This window comes from Balaenoptera borealis, assembly GCF_965194805.1.
Source record: "Balaenoptera borealis genome assembly, chromosome: 20".
NCBI lineage: Eukaryota > Metazoa > Chordata > Mammalia > Artiodactyla > Balaenopteridae > Balaenoptera > Balaenoptera borealis.
Genome location: NC_138879.1, coordinates 59,969,091 through 59,991,149, shown reverse-complemented (window position 1 = coordinate 59,991,149; position 22,059 = coordinate 59,969,091). Strand labels below are relative to the sequence as shown.

At 60.2% G+C, this 22,059-nt stretch overlaps 2 protein-coding genes across 7 annotated transcripts in view; one reads left to right on the top strand and one right to left on the bottom strand.

Annotated features, from left to right (window-relative positions):
* The window catches only part of FAM83G (family with sequence similarity 83 member G), a 36,417-nt gene extending 20,991 nt beyond the window's left edge, over positions 1-15,426 (bottom strand). For 2 of the 5 annotated variants that reach the window (XM_082374072.1, XM_082374075.1), the window contains exon 1: positions 7,550-15,425. In XM_082374072.1, coding sequence (XP_082230198.1) covers positions 7,550-8,071 — 522 coding nt within the window. In that variant the 5' untranslated portion in view covers positions 8,072-15,425. Of the gene's footprint in view, positions 1-7,549 lie in introns of all 5 variants that reach the window. The other 3 variants (XM_082374073.1, XM_082374074.1, XM_082374076.1) reach the window with 3 other exon arrangements.
* Positions 1-22,059, top strand: part of SLC5A10 (solute carrier family 5 member 10) — a 55,141-nt gene that overhangs the window by 31,666 nt on the left and 1,416 nt on the right. Inside the window, exons 10-11 of one of the 2 annotated variants that reach the window (XM_082374107.1) lie at positions 16,049-16,156; positions 18,547-18,697. In XM_082374107.1, coding sequence (XP_082230233.1) covers positions 16,049-16,156; positions 18,547-18,697 — 259 coding nt within the window. The remainder of the gene's footprint in view (positions 1-16,048; positions 16,157-18,546; positions 18,698-22,059) is intronic. The other variant, XM_082374108.1, reaches the window with a different exon arrangement.

Here is a 22,059-nt window from a genome sequence, read left to right as displayed (position 1 = left end):
TGTTACATTGTTTCCAAGAACTGCATCCCAGAACAAAGCTCCAAAATGTTTAAAGGAAAAAACAAAACTCCCACACATAAAATTTTCATCATGTCTGGTATCCAATCAAAAATTACCAGACACACAAAGAAACAGGAAATCAATGATCCACATGAGGAAAAAAGTCTACCAAAGTGGACCCAGAATGGATACAGATGTTAGAACTGTCAGACAAAGAAGGGTAAACAGTTATAACTGTATTCTATATGTTCAAAAAGTTACTTGGAGACATGGAAGATTTTTTAAAACAAACACCAAATTGAAACTCAAGAAGTGAAACAATTCAGCATTTAAGATGACAAATACATTGGATGGGATTAATAGCAGATTAGACACTATAGAAGAAAAGATTAGTGAACCTGAAGACCTATCAGTAGAAATGATCCAAAATGACACACAGAGAAAAAAAGACTGAACAACCAAGACCAGAGCATCAGTGAACTTGGGTCAACTTCACAGGTCTAGAGTATGTGTAACTGGAGTCTCAGAAGGTCCTGAGGCAGAGGGTGGGGGAGAGGGGACAGAAAAACATTTGAAAAAAAATGGCCATAACATTTCCACATTTGATGGAAACTGTTCATCCCCAAGTCCAGGACATTCGATGAATTCCAAGCAGAGGAGACATGAAGAAAACAGACCACGGCACATCATAATCACATCACTTAAAATCAGTGACAAAGAGAAAATCTTAAAAGCAGCCAGAAGGGAAAAGATCATCGAATATTGAGGAACAAAGATAAGCAGACGTCTCAGAATCAACACAAGCCAGAGGACACCGGAGCAACTAAACGGAGAAACGATTAACCCAGAATTCCCTACCCAGTGAAAATAGCTTTCAAAACCAAAGACGAAAATAAGGACTTCCTCAGGGACACAAATGCTGAGAGAATTTACACAGGCCGACCTGCACTGGAGTTGTCACCACCCCTGCACAGACAGAGGGGCTGAGGCCCCAGGGGCTGCACCTGCCCCCAGGGTGCAGCGAGGCTCAGGCTGCCCCTCGCTCACTGGGGTGTGCAGCAGAGACAGGGAGAGCACCCCTCCTGCCCCCCGCCCCCTCCCCCAGCAGCAGGGCTGGGCAGACCTGGCTGCTGTGCCTCAGTTTCCCACACGGAGACATGGCCCCACTCCCCACCCCACCCTGGTGCTAGCAGGACCTGAAAGGCCTGGGGAGGAGGCCTCCTGGGAGCCCCAGCCCCCCGGGTAGACGGGGAGGGAGTCTGTGTTCGTGGTAACCATGCCGACCCAAGCCAGGACCAGCTTGCTGACGCTCGTACAGCTGTCCCTTTTCCGGTGGGGGGGGGCGGTCACCCTCCCACAATCCGCTGGTGGCAGAGGCCTCCTGTTCCTGGGCTCCTCTCTTGGAGGGGGTTCTCGCTGTGACTCCACCCACCACCTCCCAGAGCCCGTCCTGGGTCCTGAAACTAAGCCCTGGCCATCAGCACTGCCCGGAGAGTCAGTGCCCGGGGCTCTGCCCCACCTTACGGGCGGCGGGGTCCGTGGCAAAGCACCTACCTCCCTTCTCCTCAGTCACGGGGGAGTTAGATTGGAAGAACTGCAGTCCCACCCCCCTGACAGTCATCAGCTCTGGCACCTTCCCTCTGCGCTAAGACAGAAGCCTCATTAAGGCCAATTAAAGGAGCCGCAGTGGGAAGGGGTCAAGAAGCGCAAGCGGGTCCCACCCAGCCCAGTGGCGTTGGCCCTGCCCGGAGTCTCTGGCCTTCCCCAGATACACGGCAGCCTCCTCACCACAGCTCAGGAATGCTGCAGAGACCAGAGGCCGCAGAGCATGGGGGTCAGCTGACCAGGGCTGTGCCCGGCGGATGAGACAAGAGAAGCCCCTCCCTCTTCCTGCCAGCCCCCAGGGGCCTCGGAGTCCTCCAAGCTCCCAGGCACAGGATCCAGACCACCCCACAGTCTCAGAGGATGGCACAAGCCAAGGATTTTCAAACTGGAAAATCGCAGAATCACAAATTCGAAAATGGTTAAAAGCTCAGCTTCTCCAGGATCCAAGAGCAACAGACGCTGTGGGGTCATGGAGCATCATAAACCCCCAGGGACTGGCCTGGAGAGAACTTGCCCGAGGTCACAGAGCCAGCCCGGCAGGGCAGAGGCTCCTGGGTCATTGGAGCCCCACGTTCTCTCTGCTGCGTTCCCCCGAGCCCCTGCTTGAACCCCTCCAGGATGGGGGGCTCACCACTTCTCCAGCCAGACTACTCCCAGGGAGAGGCTGTCAGGACGGGGCTATGGATGGGGGCAGAGGGAAGAGAACTGAACCCGTGCCAGACACCACGCTTTTTTTCCATGTAAACCCTGCCGCAACTTTGGGGCAGGTGTTGGCATCACGTGGCACTGAGGAGGAAAGGACAGAGGGTCAGAGAGGCGGAGTGGCTAACTTGGGCAACGTGGCTGGGGCTCAGGCCGGGGTCCTGTGATACCAAAGACTGTCTTCCCACCACCGCCCCACGTGACATTTAATCCGGGAAGGGCGTGAGCCTGGGGATCACCGGGACCTCACGAAGAAGGCTGGTGCGGCCCACCAGCTGGGCCTGCCTGGGCGTGGGGCGTGGTCCCAATAGGGCGCGGTCCTGCCCCGCGCTGAGCATTCTCATGACTGTTATTGCCTTAATTAAGACAAGTGCCCAATCCCCATTTTACAAATGAGGAACGTGAGGCCCGAGGTCATGCGGCAAGGGGCCGGGTGAACCAGGGGCCTCTGAGAGGACTGCCCGCCTCTGCTGGTCCCGGGGGAGGACCCTCGGCTGCAGGGCGAGCCTGCCGGACCAAGGAGACCAGGAGCTCAGTCTAGACCTGCCACCCAAGACTCTGGTGTGACCTTCAGCAGGCCCTGGCCCACTTTGAACCTCGGTATCATCATCGGTGACACGAGTGTGACGACAGGCCCTGCCTCCCGGGGTCGTGGGAGGGAGGGCAGTGCCGGCCGGGGTGGGGCTAGTGCCCGGGCGCCCCAGGAGCCTGGCGTGCACCCAGCCCAGAGGTGCCAGCCCTCCTTGCTGGCAGAGCCGCTCCTGACTCCCCAGACTCAATTAAGACGCAAACACGGCTGGTAGGAAGCCTTGGGAGAGGACGGGAGCCGACCCCTGGGATTATGTTATCAGACGGTTCGCCACCTGGCAGGTGGGGCCCCGGGCTGGGAAGTGCTCCCCAGACCCGCTGCATGAGGCTGGGCGGGCGCTGCCCCTCTGGGCTCCAGTGTGTCCCTGGGAACAGCCCACTGGGCCGCCCCTGGGGCCTCTCCCGGCGTCGAGGCTGTGCTGGTACCGCCTGCTTGGGGACAGCAAGAGCCCCCCTCCCGGTCCCAGGGGACTTGGCGCCCCATCACCCTGTGCTCACCAGGCCTTGGTGTGGTCAGATTTGTGCCCCTGCCGGAGCCCAGAGTCTAGGAGCCTCGTGAAAATGCTTTTACTGCCCTGAGTCAAGCTGGGGGCCCGCAGCAAGGCTCCAGGGCTCCCAAGACGGGCAGGGCTCAGAAAGAACATCCAAGGCGCCGCTTCTCCAGAGAAACGGGGGCTCAGAGACCTCAGAGCTGGGCTCTGGGCCAGCTCCTCCAGTGATCGGCTCGGTGACAGGTTATTTGCCCTCTGTGAGCCCCTCTAAGCCTCAGTTTCCTCATCCGCACGGAAGGGACGGTACCTACACCATGGAGCTGGGAGGATCCAGGCAGATAAAGTGCCCGCTCAGCACCTGATGCACAGCTGGTATTTAATAAGTGCCTCATTAAGCTCTTTTATTCTCCTGGGGCCAAGCCGTGAGCCAGGACTGCAGTGCGGGAAGGCAGGGGCCTGACAGGAGAGACGTGGGGTCAGTCGGGCATTGTGGAACCTGCTTCCAGTCCCTTCCTGCTGTGTGGCCCTGGGCAAGAAACTTAGTGCCCCTGGCCTGGCAGGCACGAGATCCGGGTTCTGGTCCAGCCTTCACCACTCACTCTCCTTCGTGCTCCCCCCGTTTCCTCACGCGCACACGATCCACCCCCGCCCCTGGGGTCCCCGGTGAAGGGGTCCTGGGGGGGTTGCTTAGCATCTCCTGCATGAACAACTTGCTAGAGCATCTACCCCCTTTTCTGGCCGAGGCAGGCCCTCCCCAGTCCCAGCCCAACCCAGTCCAGCCTCACCCCTGTCTTGCAGAGGCTGCAGCAGCCTAGGCGTGATGCTACAGGCCCGGCCTCTGGTATGCAGTTGGAACCCCACGGCAGGTTTTCCCTGGATAAATCACTGGCTCCCGGGGGCTGGGGGAGGGGCAAGCAGATGACCTTCCATCTCTGGGGCCTGCTCAGGGCCACCCAGCCGGTGGAGTTGGACCCTGGACCCACTGGTCTTTGTCCCAGAGGAGTCCAGAAGGACAGGGCAGCAGGGTGTCAGAGCTGAAGGGATCCTTAAGAGGCTTCAATGCCTATACCCATTTTACAGATGGGATGACCGGGGCTTGTGCCAGGTCACACAGCCGTGGAGGCAGAGCAGGGACCTGACCCCAGCACCCCTGGCTCCTGGCACTGTGGCCCATTAGTCCCATTCTAATCTCCTGGGAAATAAGGGGACTCAGCGTTAGCCTTGACGGGAACCCAGCCGCTCCCGGCGGGACGGGCTGAATGTGTGTTGTGTCACTTCCCTGCCCCAGGGTCGGCCCGCTGTGCTGACGACAGGTCAGGCTGAGGAGGCAGTGGGCTGGGCCGCCCTGACTCAGCACCACCAGTCCCAGCCCAGGCGCCCTGGTGGGCAGGGGGCCAGTGTCTTGTCCAGGCAGCTGGACAGCGGGATCCCCATCCCAGGGAGTGCGAGGGGCCACTGTCCCTGCATTGGTACTGGGGGTGAGAGGAGGACGCGGGGGTGAGGGGGAAGGAGGTGATTCACGGGGAGAGATAAGGTAGGGAGAGCTCCCGGCAGACGGGCGGGCAGCCCAGGCAAAGCACCCTGTCAGCATCCGTCAGCGTCACAGCCCGGCCCCTGCGAGCCTGGGAAGCAGCAGAGCAGGGGAGATGGGAGGGTTGCAGGTGGCTTGGATGAGCTGCCGCTCCCTGCCCTGCCTCTTACTGCATCCTGCCAAGGCCAGGGCAGGACAGGCAGGGGAGCTGTCTTAGAGTCTGAGGACAGCACAGGTCTGGTCCCTTCCCCACCCCTCCACCCGAGAGCTAACCAGGTGACCTCGGCAGGGGTTAACTAGTGCGGCCTCAGTTACTACATCTTAAAAATGGAACAGGTGACGCTACACGAGATTATCTTGTGCCTGGCACTCGATAAACAGCACCTACGGTTACCAGGGCAGCTCGCGCGCACACCCCCCCCACACTGGCCGTGGGCCCCAGGATGAACATGGCAGGGAAGATGTAGGCTGGAAGGCAGGGGACTGGCTCCCCTCGGTGCCGTCAGATGTGAACAAATCCCCCTCCTCCGCCCTTGGTGTCCCCGTCTGAGAGGAGGCACTTGGCCTCTGAGGCCCCTCCTGTTGGGCCTGTGGCTCCCTGCTGTCTGAGCGTGGGCAGGGGTGGCATCAGTGAGCTCCGTCTAGGAGGGATGAAAGCAGGGGGCAGTGCCCACCTGTCCCACCTGTTGGGGGCTGCAGGACAGCACCAACTGGGACCACACGGACCGGGGTTCAGGCCTGGGACGGACTTCCTCCTGGCTGTCACCTTACACAGGTGATGCCGATAATCCTGGGGGGCTCTCGTGGGGAGCATATTAAGTTACGGGGGGGCACGGGACTGCAGGGGGTGGCTGGGTCTCGGCTCCGGCCGTAGAGATGAGAGACGCAGGGAGGCGGCCCCGGTGCCCAGCCTGGCCCCAGGCTCCCCTCTCTGGCCCCATCACTGGGCCAGGCCGTCTGTCTTTCTGTCTGGGGGAGATTAGACCCTCCAGCGGTTCCTGCGCAGTCTGGGATCTGGGATCTGCCTCTGTCCTACTCCTGGTGGGGAGCAGGGCCATGGGGGGGCGGGGAGGAGCCCGAGCACAGCAGGTCAAGTCCCCACCCAGGGCCTCAATTTCCCCATTTTTAAAAAGGGAGAGGAGGCTGGGTAATGGGATCCCACCAGGCCCCCCCCCCCGGGGACTGGGTCCCATGACCTCCAGCCAGGCGCCCACGTCAGCAGCACCCTCCTCCCCCACAGCAGGAGTGGTGTGGGTTATTCAGCCTGAAAACTGGGAAGGCCCCTCCCCCCCTTCCTCCACCTCTTCCTCACTCAGTCACCGGACTCCATCCTCACAGCTTTCATCCTCGCCACCTCCATTTTACAGAACAGAAACCCGAAGCCCCAGAGCTGCCTGGGACCAGGCCAAGAGCCAGGCCCCCCAACACAGGCTATCCGACCCGGCCAGCCCCCTCGGGGGACAGGGACTCCACCTTTCTGGAAACTTAAGCCATGGTCACCTTGTCAGTTCCTACCCACTTCTGTGCTCTGTGCCCAAGAGCTCCCCTGGCCCCTGTCTGTCCGCCAGGACGGTCCCCAAAGCCACCGTTCGGGTCTTGAGCGGACCCAGAAGAGTGAAAGGGTTAGACTCCGCTAGACATACCTCGCCCCACAAGCCAAGGCCAGGACAGAACTGCTGAGCACTCACTGCTCTCTACTGAGCCCAGACCTGGCTTCAGAATCCTCCTCAACACAGCTCACGAGGCAGGCCTTATCAGTCATCTCAGAATGTGCTTTGAAACCATGGAAGCGTGAAGAAGCACCGGCTCACCAGCCATGGCCTGGCTGTCTGCCAGCGGCGAGACCCCTTCTCAGAACGCGTGTCAGTGTGCCAGCCGAGTGGCTGCCCACGCCGGCACACTGCACAGCTCGGCAGGGGTCGCTCCAGGGGAGGTCCGGACGACGCCTGAGGCTCCTCCGGCCCAGGCAAACGACCCTCATCTGGACTCGCTCCGCTCCCACCCCGGGGACCACACCATTGCCATCCCTCACATCCCAGCCTGGAAAGGTTCTGCCATTGCAAAGCTCACCGAGAGGCTCAGGGAGGGTCACCCAGCGTGGCCAGGAAACAGGCACGCTTGAACTTGGATCTCCAAGCCAGCCTCAGGCAGACTCAGGCCACCTCTCAGTCTCCATGCCCACCTCCCGCCCCAGCCTCTCTCCGCCACCCCACAAAAGCATCGCCAGAAAGCTCCCGGCATGCGGGCCTGTGTGCCTGGGAGCCTCCTGCTTCTCAGGTGTGAATCAGAGCCATCCCGAGGGGCAGTGAGAGAAAGCCGCGAGATCCTCCCCGCCCCACCCCATCGCAGCACCTTCTCCTGGGGAACCTGCTCGCCAGGTCTGGGGAAGTCAGCAACACCCCCCAACAATGCACAAAGGCCCTTTGAGACGGGGCAGCCGCTGTCACCTGCCACAGGACCCAGGGGCCCTACCCCTCTGCAAAGAAACCACGGAGCCCCGTGAAGGCAGGAGGGGAGGCAGCCAAGAGACCAGGCTGGGCTCTGAGTGAGCGTGTTCGGCGCAGGAGAGGCCAGGGCGGGTCAGGCCCGCCGGGCCGGGCCGCTTCCTCTCCGGGGACTCACGCGGGCTCACCTTCTGGGCCTGGCTGATCATCTTGCGCACCACCTCCTTGATGTGGGCCTGCCCGTCGATGGGGGGCTGCATGTAGACGCTGGCCCGGGTCACACCCCGGTAGGCGATGGTGTCCGGCCAGCCCAGGTCCAGCTGCGGGATGGAGCGGTCAGACTTCTGGGGCCAGTACTCCAGCGAGGGCAGCGGCTCGGCCTCGGTGCGGGCCCCCCCTTCCCCGCTGCCCTCCTCGCCGTCACCGACCCCGCCGTCCTCGGGCCCCCGGGGCTGGCCGCTGGCCCGGGGGTCCTCGGAGCCGGGGTCATACACCTCGATGGTCTCCACGATGCGCCTGAGCTCCAGCTCCGAGAGGAAGTCGCGGATGTTCTCCCGCTTCAGCACCTCATAGAAGGCGTCGGGGCCGCGGGCCACCAGGGCCTCCAGCGCCAGCCGCTGCTCCTCGCTGTAGAAGAACTCGGGTTTGGCCTCGCTGGAGCGCCAGTTGACGTGGCTGTCGTCCAAGCACTGCACCTGGGAGAAGGCCATGGCGGGCGCCTCTGCCGCGGGCTGGACGCACGCTCAGCAGGTCGGGAGTCCGGTCGCCGGGCGGGCGCAGCGCGTTCTGGAGCCTCCCGCCGCCGCCGCCGCCGCCGCCGCCGCCGCCGCAGATCCTCTGCCCCCGGGAGCCTGCGGGAGGGGCGGGCCGCAGGGTCTGGTCAGAGTGCAGGCGGGGCCGGGGAGGGGCGGCCGCGCGGAGGAGGGGCCGGCGGGGGGGCGGGGGGTGTGGGCGGCACGCCTCGCGCCCCGGGTGCCGGTACCTGCAGGGGCCGGGGGCCAGCATCCCAGAGGATTTCTGGAGCTGCCAGAGGTCCTGGGCGACCTCTGGGGGGAACTAGGCCAGGCAGGGGACCTCCCAGAAGGTTCCTAGAGGGGCAGGCTGGAGTCCGCTCTCCGACGACCTCTGGCCCTGCTCGGCGGCGCCCCGCATCCCGAGGGCTTCCGGCATGGGATGGGGTCTCGAAAGCCCCCCGGCGCCGCGATCGGCAGCCCGAGGGGCCTGCGCGGAGGAGGCTCGGGGCAGCAAGCGGGCAGGCGGGCGGGCGGGTCGCCGGGGGGGGGGGCCCGGGGTCGGGGGCGCGGGTCAGGTCTCGCTTACCGGGCGGCGCGGGCGGAGCGGGTGCACAGGCGGCCTGTGACTCAGTGCCGCCTCGCCCACCCCGCTGCCGCCACCTGCGGTGACGTGCGACAGGGGGCGGAGCCGGAAACCGATTCACCCCTACCCGCGACGGACACAGACGTCGGGCGGTGTGTGTCTGTCTCCTCCGCTGCCACCAGCCCCAGGTAGCCGAATTCTGAACAGCTCAGGGACGGAAGTCCAAGAGCTCCTGGAACATTGTAGCCCAGGGAGGGGCAGTGTTCTTTCTGAGGACACACAGCAAGTGAACAGCCTTAGCACACCCCGCCCCCAGCCTGTTGGTAACCCTGGTCCCACCCGAACTGTGTGGTTTCCCAGGTGGGACGGAAGTCCATGCAGATGCTCAGCTGTCCAGTTGTGGAAGTAGGGTCGGGACCCGGCTGGGAGCCGCCAAGGCAGGGGTAGGGCAGGTCTGACCCGACCTCAGGAGCCTGCACAGAGCCTGGTGTGGATAGAGCAGGTACCCAGTTCTAGGTCCCAGCCCTGCTCCCTTCTGGGAGCCCCGCCCGCTCAGGACCGGTCCTGCATGATGAGCCCGGGGGCAGGGAGGGCCTCAGAGGGCGGCTGTGGGCTGGGGTCAGGCCCAGCCCTCTGCCCTGCGTCCTGGGGCTTGGGATCCCGGTTCTGGGGGCGTGTGGGGACCACATCTGAAAGCAGGCTGCCAGGGTGGGGACAGCAAAGCCCACGAAACCTGGCCTGACAACGGCCCGCATCCCGCTACATGCCACGGGCAGTCAGCCAGGCACCTGGCCCAGCCCTGCCACCACCATCACCTCGCCCGCCCTGCATGGAGCTGCTTTGTGCTCAGCTGGGATTGGGGCCCCGAGGACACTGCTCTTGCTGCTGAGAGCCAGCTGTTGATGTCACTGGGCCTGGGCCCATGAACCCCCCTCCCCCAGGACCCTCACCACCATCCATCTGCCTGTCAGCGTCTTCCCTGGGTCTGCTGCCCCGAGCAGTGATGCGGTGTCCCAGCCCCAGCATGCCTGTGGCCCCCATCGCTGACCGCTCTAGTCCCGCACTCCACCCTGGCCCGGGGGCTTCACACTGTGTCTGAACATGGTGCCCCTTCAAGTGCCCCCAGCCCTTCCCAGGTACATGCACACACACCTGCGTCCCCCCGCCCCCGCCCCTGCACATGGTCAGAAGGGGGAGGAAGGTGGTCCCAGGGCCGAGCACTGCCCTGGGAGTCCTGAAGCCTGACTTACAGCCTCTGCCACTGGGGATCCAGACAAGACCTTCTCTGGCCTCAGCTTCTCCTTTTTTTCTTCCCCTGCACAGAGGCCCTGGGGCTCATGAAGGGAGTCCTGGCTCTCAGGGCTGAAGGGCCTCCAGCCCTCCAGCTCCCTGCCCGTAATTATAGATTCACAGGAAGCTGTTAAAAGAAAACAACAGAGAGCTTGCATGCACCCTTCACCCAGTTTCCCCCAATGGTGTCATCTTGCATAACCATAGTGCAGTAATACCACAGCCAGAAACCTCGTTCAGATTTCACCAGTTTACGTGTGCTCGTTTATGTGCATGTGTGCGTAGATGTGTGCAACCTTATCACATGTGTACGTTTGTGTAACCACTATCACAATCAAGATCCAGAGCTGTCCCTCTACAGCCAAACCCACACCTCTCTCCCTAACCCTGGCTGCCACCGATCTGTTCTCTGGTGATTCATCCAGAGAATCACCAGAGATTGTGATCTCTGTGATTGTGTATGGCTGTGTTCCTTTCTGTTGCTGCCTGGTACTCCATGGTATTCTAGTCTCTGTTTCTATGAGTTTGGCATTTTTAGCTTCCACATATAAGGGATATCATACAGTATTTATCTTTCTCTGACTTATTTCACTTAGCATAACACCCTCGAGGTCCATCCACGTTGTTGCAAATGGCAGGATGTCTTTCCTTCTCATGGCTGAATAATATTTTCTTATATATATAAGCGTCACAGTTTCTTTATCCATTTATCATAAGTACTGAAGGACACTTAGATTGTTTCCATATCTTGGCTATAGTGAATAATGCTGCAGTGAACGGGAGTGCAGATGTCTCTTTGAGGTGGTGATTTCATTTCCTTAAAATATGTAACCTAGATGCGGGATTGCTGGATCATATGGTAGTTCTATTTATAATTTTTTAAGGAACCTCCATGCTGTTTCCATAGTAGCTGCACCCATTTACACTCCCACCAACAATGTACAAGTGTTCCCTTTTCTTCACATCCTGGCCAACTCTTATTGTCTCTTATCTTTTTGATAATAGCCATTCTTGCAGGTGTGATGATTTCCCTGACGATTAGCGATGTTGTACAAGTATTTTTCATGTACCTGTTGGCCATTTGTACGTCTCCTTTGGAAAAATGTCTGTTCAGTTCCTCTGCCCATCTTTAAATCAGATTTCTGGGGTCTGTTTGTGGGTTTTTGTTTTTGCTATTGAGTTGTATGAGTTCTTTACATATTCTGGATATTAACCTTTTATCAGATACACAATTCGCAAATATTTTCTCCCATTCTGTATGTTGCCCTTTCGTTTTGTTGATTGTTTCGTTTGATGTGCAGAAGCTTTTTAGTTTGATGAAGTCCCACTTGTTTTTTACTTGTTTGTTTTTGGGGTTTTTTGTTTGTTTGTTTTTGACTTTCTTTGCATTTGCTCTTAGTGTCAAATCCAAAAGAATCATCGCCAAGACTGATGTCAAGGAGCTACCACCTATGTTTTCTTCTAGGTGTTTCACAGTTCCTGGTCTTTTTTCAAATCTTTAAGCCATTTTGAGTTGATTTCTGCATGTGGTGTGAGATAGAGGTCCAGTTTCATTCTTTTGCCTGTGGCTGTCCAGTTTTCCCAACACCCATTTATTGCAGAGACTGTCCTTTCCCCATTGTATATTCTTGGCGCCTTTGTCGTAAATCAGTTGACCATATATGCGAGGGGTTTATTTCTGTTCTGTTCTGTTGATCTGTGTGTCTGTTTTTGTGCCAATACCACACTATTTTGATTACTATAGCTTTGTGATTTGGTTTGAAATCAGGGAGTGTGATGCCTCCAGCTTTGTTTTTCTTTCTTAAGGTTCCGGATCTTTTATGGCTACTCAGGATCTTTTATGGCTCCATACAAATATTTTAGGATGGTTTTTGCTATCTCTGTGAAAAATATCATTGGTATTTTGATAGCGATTGCACGGAATCTGTAGATCACTTTGGACGTTTTAACAATATTAATTCTGCTAATCCATGAGCATAGAATATCTTTCCATTTTTTTGTGTCTTTTTCAATTTCTTTCATTTTCTTACAGTTTTCAGTGTACAGACCTTTCACCTCCTTGGGTTAAATTTTTTCCTAGGTATTTTATTCTTTTTTGTGCTACTGTAAATGGGATTGTTTTCTTAATTCCTTTTCTGATAGTTCATTGTTAGTGTATACTGGTTTTGTGTATGGATCTTGTTTCCTGCGACTTTACTGAATTTGTTTCTGCAGCTTTTCTTTTCATCCTTCCCACAGGTGTTTTATACAGAGCAAAAGCTTTAGTTGTTTTTTTAAAAAATATGTATTTATTTATTTATATTTTGGCTGTGCTGGGTCTTAGTTGCGGCACACGGGATCTTTTAGTTGAAGCATGCAGACTTCTCAGTTGCGGCGTGTGAACTCTTAGTTGCGGCATGCGTGGAGGATTTAGGTCCCCGACCAGGGATCGAACCCGGGCCCCCTGCATTGGGGGTGTGGAGTCTTACCCACTGGACCACCAGGGAAGTACTAAAGCTTTGGTTTTGATGAGCTCTATTTTATCAAGTTCTCATTTAAGGGATTATGCTTTTGATGTTAAGTCTAAAAACTCTTCACCTTGCCCTAGGTTCTGAAGATATTCTCCTACTTTTTTCCTAGAAGTCTGATAGTTTTACATTTAAATCTGTGATCTATTTTGAGTTAATTTTTTTGTGTAAGGTATGAAATTTAGATTGAAGTTGATTTGTTGGCCTATGGATGTCCCCAGAAGGGTTTTACAGAGAAAGAAATAGCCCCAGAGAATAAATACCCAGGATCACGTAGTAAGAGGTTGGGAGAACTGGATTCAGAGCCAGGTCTGTGTTCTCCCTCCTGTGATATCAGCATCTGAACTGGCTCCCAGGGATAAGCCAGGCCTGCTTGGGAGTGGGGAGCACCTTGATTACCCCTCGGGGTGGTGTGTCCAATGACCAGCTTGGAAGAGGGTCATTTAGTCAGTCAACAAACACAGGCAGAACCTGCCACCCATTGGCTTGTGCTGTGCGCTGTTGGAATCCGGGCTCCTCCGTGGGCCTCATGGTCACAGTCTATCGAGAGGCAGGAAGGACACAAGTCACAGAGTTATTGGTGCCGTGGAGGGTGTTTCCTCAAAGCCTGTAGAGCCCAGACATCCGCAACGAGCTGGGAGGAATCAGTATGAGCTCCCTGGCTTTGAGAAGGGTGTTCCAGGGAGAGGGAACAGCAGACACAGAGGCCCGGAGCCGAGGGTGAAATTTTGGCGGTGGTCGGGGTGGCCAAGGGGGCAGAGGCTGTAGTGCACAGTTAGGGTCCCACGATCCCTCCTGCAGGGGATGGAGGCCACAGGAGGCTGTGAGCAGGGAGGATAGTGGGCAGAGTCACGGTTTTAGGGGAGGTGGATTAGAGGGGGGAGGTGGTGCAGCTCCCCTGGTCCCCAAGCCCAGTGGCTGGACTTGGCATTGGCCGCAGGGAGGGAGGACGTGGGGGGCAAGGAGAGAGGCAGCCCTCAGGGTTCTGGCGTGGGCCCCGGCTGGATAGTGGTGCTGATGTCAAGGTGGAGCCCAGCGGGGAGCTCCCAGGCCCGTAGAATCCGGTACTCAGGCAAGGCCAGGCCCCTTGCCCAGTCCCCTGGTCCCCCTGGCCTGGGGCTGCTCACTCCTGAGTTGGCACAAATGGGAGACTTTGTTTAGGTGGCAGCACCTCTGCTGCTGTCACAAAGGAGAGGTGGTTCTTGCTTGCTGCTTAGGCAGGCAAGCCCGAGGTGCCCAGAGGCGGGGCCCCATCCTGGCAGCCTGGAATGGGCTGCAACAGGCTGAATAAACTCAGCCAGAATCTCCTGACTTGGGCTTTTTGAGCCATTATGTGGCCGTGACGCATCACCTGTCCCTCCCAGGAGGGCTGAGTCCTCCAGGTGCCAGAGCGAGCCAGTCCAAGCCCAGAACCTGTCACGAGGGACCTGTCACCTGCCCCCACCTGAACCCCAGTGGCCCCAGAGTCCCGCCGTGGGACCCCAGGCTCTGTCCCGGGTCTGACTATGTGTCCTAGGCAAGCTATGCCCTTTCTGCTCCTGAATTCTCTCGTATGCATAGCTGTGGGTGGGAGGTGGTAGGGTAGGGCAGCTGGATCAAACAGTGCCTGAACTCCTCCATAGCTCTTTGTGGGGTCCTTTCTCCCTTTCCTCCTCTCCTTCTGTGCCTTTCCCCTTCTTCCCAACCATTCACTTGTTTACTCATTTATTTATTCACACATGTTCACAGAGCATCTCCTCTGGGCCCAGCCCTGGACAGGGTGATACCTGGGAGAGGAGATGATTCAAAGCCAGTGTCCGCCCTTGGGGAGCTCTCAGTCTGGTGGAGGACGTAAAATATGCAAACAAACTATTGTGATTCAACCCTGGGCTTTCAGAGCCCTTGGGAGGAAGCTATTCTGCCTTAGGGGGTGGGGACGAGCTGTGGAAGGCGTGGGAGAGCAAGCCCTTTGCAGCAGGCCATGAGGCGGGAGGTGAATCAGGGTAGGGACAGAGCAGCAAGAGGAGGAGGAGGCCGCGTCTGTAAAGGCACAGAGGCGTCAGCACGCTGGGCGTGTGTGAAAAAATACAAGCAGGTCAGGGTGGCCAGCGCGCGGTGCTGGGATGACGGGACCTGGGACCAGTTGTCCAGGGCCTCGAATGTCATGGAAAGGACTTTCTTCCAGGAAGCCGTGGGCTCTGAGGGTGGAGGTGGGGAGGGGGTTCCTGAGAAGTAAGTGATGTGAGCAAAGCGGTGACTTTGGAAGGATGGAGAGGATGGAAGGGAGGCCGTGAGGAGCTGGTGCCCACCTTGTGGCAGGAGGGAGGACAGTGGGACACACTGAGCCGGAGGTGCCAGGGGTGGGGGCCTGGCGCTCAGGGACGCGGGTCACGGGGGAGGGGGTGATGCCGCTCCAGGCCCTCTGGCCCCGGGGAGGGGGCCTGAGACCCTCCACGGTGGGTTGGGCATCTAAGGAGGGGCGTTAGCCCAGGAGTGCCCGGTCCGCGCAGGGGCTCCAAGTCACGGGGACATCAATGCCCAGGCGTGGAAACGTTACCCCCCAAACAGGCCCCTGTGCCCGAGCGGCTGAGCGATGGCTGCTGTTTCTGAACTTTCCCCATAATCGCATCTCTGCGTTTGCTTGCTCTGCGCATTCCTCTGCGGGCCCTGCTGAGAATCCAGTGGGGCAGGGGTCAAAGGTGTTTAAAGAGTGTTTCCCAGAGGAACAAGAGCACGTGGGGTCGACCCTAGGTCTGCTACCTCCGCCCGCTCCGGGAGCCAGGCCCCCCGCGCTCAGGCCCTGAACAGGGTCCGGCTCCAGCGGCTGGCGGGGAGTCTGGGATTTCGGATTCAGGCCCGGTCTGGGCCACCCACTCATTCCTCGTTCACTCAGAGGGCGAGCAGTGGGTGCTGCCCCCGCCGCGGGGGAGGGTCTGCAGCAGAACCACCTCCAGGGGAGGTGAAGCGATGAAAACGAGTGATGAGGGGGGAGGGGTCGTGGGGGAGGGGGGCTAGTTCAGATGGAGGCGATGACTTCTGAGCCGTCCCTGGGAAGGCCTGGGAGAGCAGCACACAGCGCAGAGGCTCGGGTGGGAGGAGGCTGGGGTGCGGGGAGAGGGGCAGGGAAGGAGACCGGCCCCAGGAGCTGGGAGTCTGGAGGGTCTTGTGCAGAGCTCTGGGCTCCCTTCTTGTTTGAGGGGCCAGCCCGGGTGGGGGGCCTCCACCTGCCTCTCTGGGGAGGAGGGCTGCGGGCAGGAGGTGGGCAGAGGCAGACCAGTGCCCAGAGGGGCTTGGACGGTGGGCGGACTGCTCACCTGGGCGGGGCCGCCCTGCAGGGGGGCCGGCCTGGTGTGGGACAGGGAGCGGGGGTCATGGGGTGGGCAGCAGGCAGGAGGAGAGGGTGTCGAGGGCCAGAGTAGTCTCTGAGGCCGGCCCCCGCCTCGTCACCCAGGCTGGGAAACTGAGGCCCAGGGCCGAGCAGCAGCTGGTGGCAGATGGCGACAGAGCAGGTGCGGACGGGCTCCTGTCCTCAGCCCGGGGCTCGCTCACCCCAGGGAGGGCGGGCGGGGGACACCAGGCATCCCTCTTGCGCAGATGACGTGGGCTGTGTGGTGCCGTCCGAGTGCCTGCGGGCCTGCGGGACCGAGATTGGCTGCTCCAACATCGCCTACCCCAAGCTGGTCATGGAGCTGATGCCCACAGGTGAGGCTCCAGCTGGGTCCGGGGAGGAGCCCTGGGGGCGGTGGAGCCCACTCTGGGTCCAGCGTGACTCTGTGTGACATCCAGGTGGGATGAGCAGAACGTGAGGAAAGTAATAACAATAGAAAACACACAGGGCACCCGCCGTGCGCCAGGCACCGTGCCCGGGGCGTCACGTGGGGCTAACTCACGCCCTCTTCTCAGGATCCCTGGGCGCTGTGATCATCGTTCCCACTTTACTCTTTTTTTTTTTTTGTCACGCTGCACGGCATGTGGTGTCTCAGCTCCCCGACCAGGGATCAGACCCGCGCCTCCTGCAGTGGAAGCGTGGAGTTTTAACCAGTGGACCACCGGGGAAGTCCCTCATCATCCCCACTTCAGAGATGGGGACACTGAGACCCAGGGTGCCCTGGCCAAGGTCACGCGGCAAGTGAGCTGCGAAGCTGGGTTCTGAACTCGGGCGGTCTGCCCCCAGGGCTCATCCTCTTAGCCGGTGCTGGCCCGTCCCTCCAGAAAGGCTGCCACTGTCTCCTCTTTCAGGCCCGCTGGGTGTTAGGCCCTATCACAGACTGCTTCTTTTGTAAGGTTATGAGGCAGAGTTCTTAGCTGCGGTTTACAGATGGGGAAACTGAGGCACAGAGAGAGGAAAGTGACTTGTCCCGGGTTTGTAGCTTGTGGCTGGGACACAAACCCGAGTCTCTCTGGCCCCAAACCCACTGCTGACTCTGCTGGGGACCCAGGAGCCCCAGGCCCACCTCGAGCCTGCCGACCCCTGAGACCCTGCGGGCCAGAGAACATGGGGCAGATTTTGGCCCTTTCCACTTTCCCTGCCAGTCTGATATGGGGTGGTGAGTTCCCAGTCACAGGAGGTGTGCAAGCCGAACACATGGCAAGGGGTGTGGTGCCACCTAAGCAAAAAGAGGATCCGGCTTTCCTCTGCAGCCTGGTTTCACCTCCGGATTCTCAGTGTCCTCCCCCGCCACTGCCCCCATGGGAACTTCCTGGCCCCGCCCTGCTCCTCCCTCCCTCCCTCCAGACCAGACCTGGGCTCTGCCACTTGCTGGCTAAGATACTTGGGGCAAGTCCCTTCCCTGCTCGCAGTTTCAGTGTCCTCGTTTGTAAATTGGGGATAATGACACTTTCCCACCCCTCAGCATGGTTGCTGGGATTAAACGCAGCCGCACAGGGAAACTGACCGGCACAGGGCTTGGCCGCGCTGTGGCTTCCCACCCCCGGGCCTCGCCTGCCCCTTCTGTTCTGGGGGCTGGCTGACACCCAGCCGTTGTTGGGCCGTAACCCCTCTCCAGGCCTTGAGCTCCCTGTGTGAGAAATGGGAGGAGAATAAGCCCCAAGTCAATCCACCTCCCCGAGCAAGGGAAGGAGGTTGGAGAAATGTCTGGGGGAAAACCATGATTTAACTCACTTTCCTCTGGGCCCCATCTCAGTCAGCCTAAGTGAACAGAGAGGGCAATGGGATGCCTGGAAGTCACACAGCAGGTCAGACGCAGAACCAGGGCCAGGCAAGCAATGGCACCTGCAAGGCTGAGCCCTCAGGGGAGGTGGCTTATCCTGGGGTGGGGGAAGCGGGTGTGGAGGACAGACAGGGACTCTGCAGAGGTGGAGGAGGTGCTTAGACACTTGAAGAAAAAGCACAGGAAGCCTTGGAGACAGACTTGAACTGAAGCCCAGAGAGGGGAGGCGACCAGCCTGAAGCCACACATCACTGAGTCCTCTGCACACGCAGCCCCTCTCAAGCCCATGACCCCCAGCAGGCTTTGCACAGCAGGGCCTCGCCCACCTCGATGGGGGCCCCTTATTCGTTTTCAGCCCGTGAGCAGGGCGGCTTTTCTCTCCTCTTTGGGCAACCACATCTCCTCTCTCACAGAGCCAACAAGACAGGGTGGCCACGCACAGGAAGTAGCAGGAAACCCCAGGCCCTGGGCCCCTGGGCCCCTGGGCCCTGCCCAGGGCGGGGTCTCCAGGCTGAGGGTCCCGTCCAGGCTGTCCTCACTCCCCCACCCCATCCCTAAGTTCTGCCTCTGGCCTGCTGTGCATCCCTGGGCAACTCTCTTCCCCTCCCTGAGTTTCCACCTCCTCACCGTCGAATGAAGTCTGGGTGTGACAGTGCTGGGTCAACGGGAAGCCCTGTAGAAGCAGATCCCCGTTGCCAGCAGCCCGCAGGCTCGGGCAGCAGACGCGGGGGCCCCGCTGTTGTCCCCAGCCCCCCATGTCGGGGTCTCTCTCCCACCACCTCCAACCCCCCCACCTCCTCCCTCCTGGGCCTCTACGTGCAGGGACTTGGAGGGGCCTCAGACGGTGGGGCCTGGGCAGGAGGGCTCCCGGGGGCGGGGGGCGCAGCCCGGGCAGGGTCACAGCAGGCCCTGTCCCCCCAGGCCTGCGGGGGCTGATGATCGCTGTGATGATGGCCGCTCTCATGTCATCGCTGACCTCCATCTTCAATAGCAGCAGCACGTTGTTCACCATGGACATCTGGAAGTGGCTGCGGCCCGGCGCCGGGGAGCGGGAGCTGCTGCTGGTGGGACGGTATGGGGGAGGCGCTGGGAGGAGGGCTTCCCCAGCCCCATCACCAGCCCATGAGGCCCCAGCAGAGCTGGGCTTTGAGGGATGAGTAGAAGTTTGCCAACTGGAGAAAGGACGACACCAGGAAGGAGAGGAGAGAAGAGACCAGAACATTCTACCCCTCCCACCTTCCACTTCGCTCTCCTGGCCACCCCTTCGCGGCCACAACCCCCATCTTGGATGCATCTCTTACCCCAAGCGGACTCTCTGAGGGAATCTGCCAGGGAGAGCCCCCTTCCCTAACCACGCAGAGATCTGCCTTCCCCAGGTCTGAGCCCCTAGCCCCCCTGACGGTTCCTAGCTGCCCCAGAGAAGGCCAGAGCCAGCACTCAGGTGTGGCCACACTCACACCATAGCTGTCCCTCTGGCCCCTGTGCCCCTGGCCCCACTGACCTTCTGCCCACTTCCTCCAAGCCCCACTTGTCCCCTCCTTATTACCTTGATGACTTACCTGATCTTTCTAGACTCTGCTCAAGTGCCCCTCCTCCAGGCAGCCCTCCCTGATACCTCTGACCAAGGAATGAGCCCCCTCCCCTCAAAGCCTCCCACAGGAACTATAGCCTCGCTCCCATAGCACATGTAGGCCTTGTCGGTCCCACTGGTGTCCCGATGCCCCTCCCCATGGGGGGAGGGGGGGCCGTGCCTGGCACAGCCCTCCATCCCCAAGCTTGGCCGAGTACCCAGGAGTCCTTTAGGGGTGAAACTCAGTGATGGATGAAGAGGAGTCGATGCCCTCTCAGGGGTCCCACCCTGCCTGTCTCCCTCCAAGCCATGCAGTCCCCACTGTGCCGGTCGAGGGGGACCCGGCGCTCTGGTGCTGGGCTTGGCCAGCAGCGGCCCCTCCAGCCGGGAGCCTGTGGCGCCCATCCTCAGGGTGGGGTCTCCTGGAGGTCCGGGCAGTCATCCCAGTGATGCAAAACAGCCGGACTCTGTCGGGACATGCCAGCTGGCAGGTGTGAGCTCTTGTGCAGCTCAGACCTCCTCCTCCAGAACAGGGAGCCTCTCCCTCCGCTCACAGGCGGCTTCTGTGTCGGCACCTGGACCACCTCTCCCAGCTCCTGTTTGACCGGCTCCTCCCTGAGCCCCTCCAGCTCCGGCTTCCCGGGAACTGGGACCCGGACGTCCTCCTGCCGCCCAGGGTGTGCCTCGGCGCCCCTAGCCTGGACACCGGTAGCCTCAGTCCCCCCTTGGTGGCTCCACGTCCCCTGCCTGCTACTTCCCAGCCTCCCGCTCCCACCTGAAGCCAGAGTCCTGAGCCGGTCTCCCCTCTATGCCAGCTCACCCCTCACATGGCACCCTTGACCCTCCTTCTCACCCATCCACCCAGGCAAGCCCGCCCCAGGCCCTGCCAGCCTGCCTGTGGGCACCTGGCTGTGTGATGTGGGCCGGGCTGCTCACCCTCTCTGGGCCCCAGTTATCTCAGCTGCCAGGTCGGTGGAGTGGAAAGGGCCCAGTGCTGGGTGTGCGGCCAGGGCTTAGCCCTACCACCCCTCCGTCTTGAAGCACCAGGACATCCCCCAACACCTCCAGCCTGCTTCCTGCCTAACAGCACTGTTCAAGCTGTGTTTCCAGCTGTGTGGGGTCTGGATTTTTGGAGCCTCAGTCCAAGGAGAGATGGGACTCCCAGAGCACAGGGCAGCAGAGGGCACCCTGAGCCCGGGATGAGGCCATCATGGGGACGCTGGGGACCCCCCCCACCCAGGTCTCCTCAGGTTGGGGGGGCCAGAGGAGCTATCATAAGCCTGGGGGCGTGACCACCTCATGCCTGGGGCCCCGATCTTTGCCAGCCCCCAGCCCCACCCCCCGGTCCTCCCCTGCAGCCCCTTCTGTCCACCTTTCTCTGTTATTCAGTCGACTACTGCTGGCCCTCCCTGGGACCCTGCATCAAACTGGGCAACATAGGGGACCCAGAGAGGTCTCAGAGCCCCCCCAGCCCTTGAGGGGCTCCCCTGCAACCATGGCTGCAGCCCAGGGGCAATGGAGGGGCCAGTCATCCTGACGGCAGAGTGGTGGTTGGGGGGCAGGGTGTCAGGAAGACTTCCTGGAGGAGGAGGGTCTTGAGCTGGGCCTTGGTGGACAAAGGGGTTTTGCTGGGGGAGGAGTTGAGAGAGGCATTCCAGGCAGAAGGAACAGCCTCTGGGTTTGGGGTCCCTCTGACAGCCTGCTGGTGGCTGAGTCATCAGACCAAACCCAAGAGGGCAGTCAGAGGGCCAGGGCCCCGCTCCAGGCCGGGCTGGAGGGGACCAGCCCTGCAAGAGGTGCTGAGTCTGGGGTTGGACACGGGGCCTGTTGGAGGAGGGCGCGGGGTGGAGCCTGCCTGTGCCTTTGAAGAGGGCAGCGCCGGCCGCCTGCCAGGCAGAGGGTTAATTAGCCCTAATCAAGGGGCCGCCTCCTTCCTCCACCCTCTCCCTCAGGCCTGGAAGGGAAGGCCAGGAGGCAGGCGGGCCCGCCCCAGCTGCACACAGGGCCTCTGTCACTCCTGTTGTGCTGTCTGGGGTGCCAGGGGCTCTCACGCATCACCCACCTCTGGGGGTGAGGGGCGTCCAGCTGACCCAGGACACAGCCGAGGGAGGAGCATACGGACACCTCGCCCCAGCGCTGTCCCCTGAGCCAGGTTCCACACCCCTTCAAAGCTGCAGGGCCCCCTCCTCCTGGAAGCCTTCCTGGATGGATGCTTCCTCTGGGCTCCTTCAGCACAGCCCTGAGCGCAGGATAACAGGCTCGTGCTTTCTTTGCTCCACTCTGGGTGCTGGGCAGGGACCAGGCCTGCTCGTCACCACGTCCGGGTCCCTAACCCAGCGCCCTGCTCTCCGGTGGGCTCCTCATGCATGCCTTGTGGAGGAACGAGTGAAGGGTGTCCCTGCTGCGGGGGAGGGGGGGGCACGCCCAGCGGGGGGCAGGCAGGAGCTGAGAGGAGGATTCCACGCAGGGTGGGGCAGGGAAGGGGCTTCGCAGCTGAGACCGCTGGGCTCCAAACCTTGCACTCAGGCTGGAGGTCGTCCAGTAGTGGATGTGAGTCCACAGCCAAGGGCTGTCGGGGGTGGGGGCGGGGGTGCCAGCCAGAGGCCACGGCTCCTTCAAAGGCCCACCAGGGTTAGAGGAACGCAGGGAGGTCAGTCTGGCCTGAATGTGAGGGCAGGGGGTCATTCGTGCCGTCAAGGATGTGTATTGAGCACCTGCTGTGTGCCGGGAGATGCAGCAGTGATCTAACAGCGTGAGGCTGCCGCCTCCGCCGCGAGTGGGAGACGGATGGCAAGCACAGAGAGGGTGGGACGGTGCCTTCAAGGTGGGCAGGCGAAGCGGGGGGCGCGGGGGCCACTGTGAGA